The sequence below is a fragment of the Protobothrops mucrosquamatus genome, unplaced genomic scaffold (assembly GCF_001527695.2).
Source record: "Protobothrops mucrosquamatus isolate PMUCROS unplaced genomic scaffold, P.Mucros_1.0 scaffold10149, whole genome shotgun sequence".
Taxonomy (NCBI): domain Eukaryota; kingdom Metazoa; phylum Chordata; class Lepidosauria; order Squamata; family Viperidae; genus Protobothrops; species Protobothrops mucrosquamatus.
In genome coordinates this window covers 10550-13805 of record NW_015395936.1, presented here as the reverse complement: position 1 = coordinate 13805, position 3256 = coordinate 10550, and the positions used below count along the sequence as shown (strand labels likewise).

The following is a 3256-nucleotide window of genomic DNA, read 5'->3' as shown; positions in this document are numbered from 1 at the left end:
CAGAAAAAGGAAAGCTAAGAAATACAGTTGGTGTACTACAGTACTAAATTGTAGCCTAATTTACTTGGAATTTATAGAAGTTATAGAACTGCTGGCTGAAAAGCTCGGTATTGTGACACTTGGCGATAGCAAAAGCTGTAGTAGCCCTTAGTTTTGATATTACTTCAAAAAAAGATTATTGTGGAAGAACTGATACTTAGAACTATTAATATATACAAATAAGTAAATTTGTTGTTGGAGGGTCTTTGTATTTCCGCAAACTTTATTTCTCAGACATGCTGATAACTCCCTCTTGTTTCTTGGTGATTCCATTTTGGCTAAAATCCAGTATTAGAATAGCTGGTGTACATATAGCTTACTATACTTAATATATGCTTCTAAGAGTGGATGTTTAATTGGATTTCCTGTTCAGCAAATATTTCTAGTTCATGGTATTGCAGAAATCAGGTTTGTCATGGCAGATAATTTTATTGAGAAAATAAAAAGCCAGTACATTCCGCAAGCATTTGTTTTGCTATCCCCTTTCTTAAATATCATATTTATTACATCTGCAGCGAATGGACTTGGATAGGCGCAGGGAGGATGCTCGAAATCCAAAACGCAAACCACGCTTGATGGAGGAAGACGAGTTGCCATCTTGGATCATCAAAGACGATGCTGAAGTTGAAAGGCTTACGTGTGAAGAGGAGGAGGAAAAAATATTTGGGAGAGGGTCCCGTCAACGTAGGGATGTGGACTACAGTGACGCTTTGACAGAGAAACAGTGGTTAAGGGTATGTAAAACTTATTCTTTTCAGTATTAATTATAAGATACAAGAATACAAACTGAAGAATAAAGTGAAATTGCCCTTTGGGGTGAACAAGTAATTGGGGGTATCTCCCTACCAGGTACTATTAAAATTGTTGACCTTTGAGGTTTTGAATTTAATGGTAGAAACTTGCTCATCTAACTTTAAATTGAGTGGAACTGAAGAACTTTACATTGAGTGGTGTTGAAGAACTGTACAGGATGATTGAGAAGGAGACATTTGAGCTGGTGGAGTAAGAGTTTACCTTTACTTTTTAACATACTCATTATGTTAGGGACTTTGCCCCTTCATTAATAAAGGAATGATAAATTAGGATTGGAGGAATATTTTCCCATTTCTTTTGTTCTGCACTAGAATGTAGAGCGCCAGAGTGACCAGAGGATGTAAACATGCATCACATCTTCTTTAGGCAGGGAGAGTCAGGCAAGAGTGTTTCCAAATTCATATATTTTCATATTAATTCCCTTCTTTTATATGTGCTTGTGTGTGCGTGTTTGTTTGTATAGGGACGCAGATATAAAGAACTCTTTCTCTTGCCTTTAGATAGTCCATTTGTTGTATTGCTGATGGGAAGAAATTTTTGTTAGCTGTAATAAATGATTGTGCTGATGAATAATAATTTGATCCAGGAAGAAGTTTCCTTACTGCAGTTAAGTTCAGTAGTTTTCAAGTAGTTCACATAGTTGCTCAAAGGTGAACAAAGAAGCTTTTGGGGAAAGATACAGGATGGTATTTGTATTGTCTGCATTGCAAATATTTCTGCTTGGATTTTGGACTATACCATGTGTAATAAGTTACATCTCTTAACTGGATGCAATTTCTTGTGATATAAAGAACCATTAATACAATATGAGTTATTGAAGAAATGAATAAATACAGATAGCCTTCAATTTACAACAGTTTGTTTAGTGACCATTTGAAGTTACAACGCTGCTGAAAAAAAGTGACAAGACCTTTTTTCACACTTTACGACCACTGCAGGATTGCTGTGGACACATGATCAAAATTCAGGTGCTTGGCAACTGACTCATATTTATGACGGTTGCAGTGTCCTGAGGTCAGGTGATCCCCTTTTGCGACTTTTTAACAAGCAAACTCAATGGGGAAGCCAGATTCACCTGACAACCATGTTATTAACTTAGCAGCTGCAGTGGTTCATTTAACAACTGTGGCAAGAAAGGTCGTAAAATGGGGCAAAACTCACTTAACAACTCTCACTTAGCAACAGAATCTTTGGGCCTCAATAGTGATGGTAAGTCGAGGACTATCTGTATATCCCTAGAAGTTTGAAAAGGCATTCTTTCTGTATTTCCATTTTCTTATCCCTGCTAAACAATCCTGAAATCCAAAAATAGGCCCTGAAATGAACATTTGCACTGAGCCATGAAGATTTATATCCTTATCTCACCAGATGTTTTAATTCTTCAGAGAATCTTTGTTGTTTGGAATATTCCTAAATGCTCTTTCCTGACAGTTGTGTTCTGTGATGGAACATCTGGGACTTACTTGCTTGAGGTTGATCAGCCGCTTGAAGTAGACTGCGTGATTGATATGGGGAGAATTTCAACAAAATCGTAACCCTGTCTTTAAAAAAGTGGCTTTTTCAGAGGCTGAATACAAGACAAAGAAATGCTAGCTATTAAAATAAAAAAGAAGTTAGGACATATGCACATAAGCACAAAGCAGTGTTTTTACTTGCCAAATAAGCAGAACTGACCTACATGGCAACATTCCAGAAATAATGAATCCAAAATGATTTGAAAAATAGCGGCTTGCAGCTTGGCTAACAGTTGTGATTCCTGTCATCCCTTAGGCACATAGGAAGCCGCCTTTTAAAAACTTAAATTGTGGTCTGCCTACTTCAGGGCTATCCCTCCCTTCATTGCTGAACTAATAAGATTTCTTGCAGTTTATTCTGAAGAAATCAGTCTTTCTTGCCCCTACTCTGGAGAAACCAGGGATTGCACTTGGGAGATTTATGTGAAAAGTGTGTGCTTAGCCTCCGAACAACAAAGTAAAACTATTTTTAATGCTGTACATCACCCAGAGTCCTTATGGAATTGGGCTGCCTTAGAAATTTGATTTACAAGGAAACAGATGCAAAATTTCTTCACTTGGTGATACCCGTATATGCTTATGGAATCAAAACAACTTGTATATGTCTTATGGTACATTAACTATGAGAAAGATAGCATGTTGCTACTGCTGCTGCTGCTGGTGGTGATAATAATACTATAGGTTGATAAAAATGCCCAATCCAATCTAAACATGTGGCTGATTGTACAACGATGCAATAATCTGAGAAAATTTCAAATAATAATAATCACATAACTTTGTTCAGAAGAGAGCTAAAGGATGTTATAGAATTGTTAATTTAAGGGTGACATAATCTAAGACAGAGTATAATTATTGTATTGTTAACCCTGTGTGTGGCTCTGGGAAGTCGG

The 3256-nt window shown here is 36.8% G+C and overlaps 1 protein-coding gene across 1 annotated transcript in view; it reads left to right on the top strand.

Moving 5' to 3' along the window:
* Window positions 1–557: 557 nt before the first annotated feature.
* Window positions 558–3256, top strand: part of LOC107301128 (probable global transcription activator SNF2L2) — a 5180-nt gene continuing 2481 nt past the window's right edge. The window contains exon 1 of the mRNA XM_015830391.1: window positions 558–773. Within this exon, the coding sequence (XP_015685877.1) occupies window positions 558–773 (216 nt within the window). The remainder of the gene's footprint in view (window positions 774–3256) is intronic.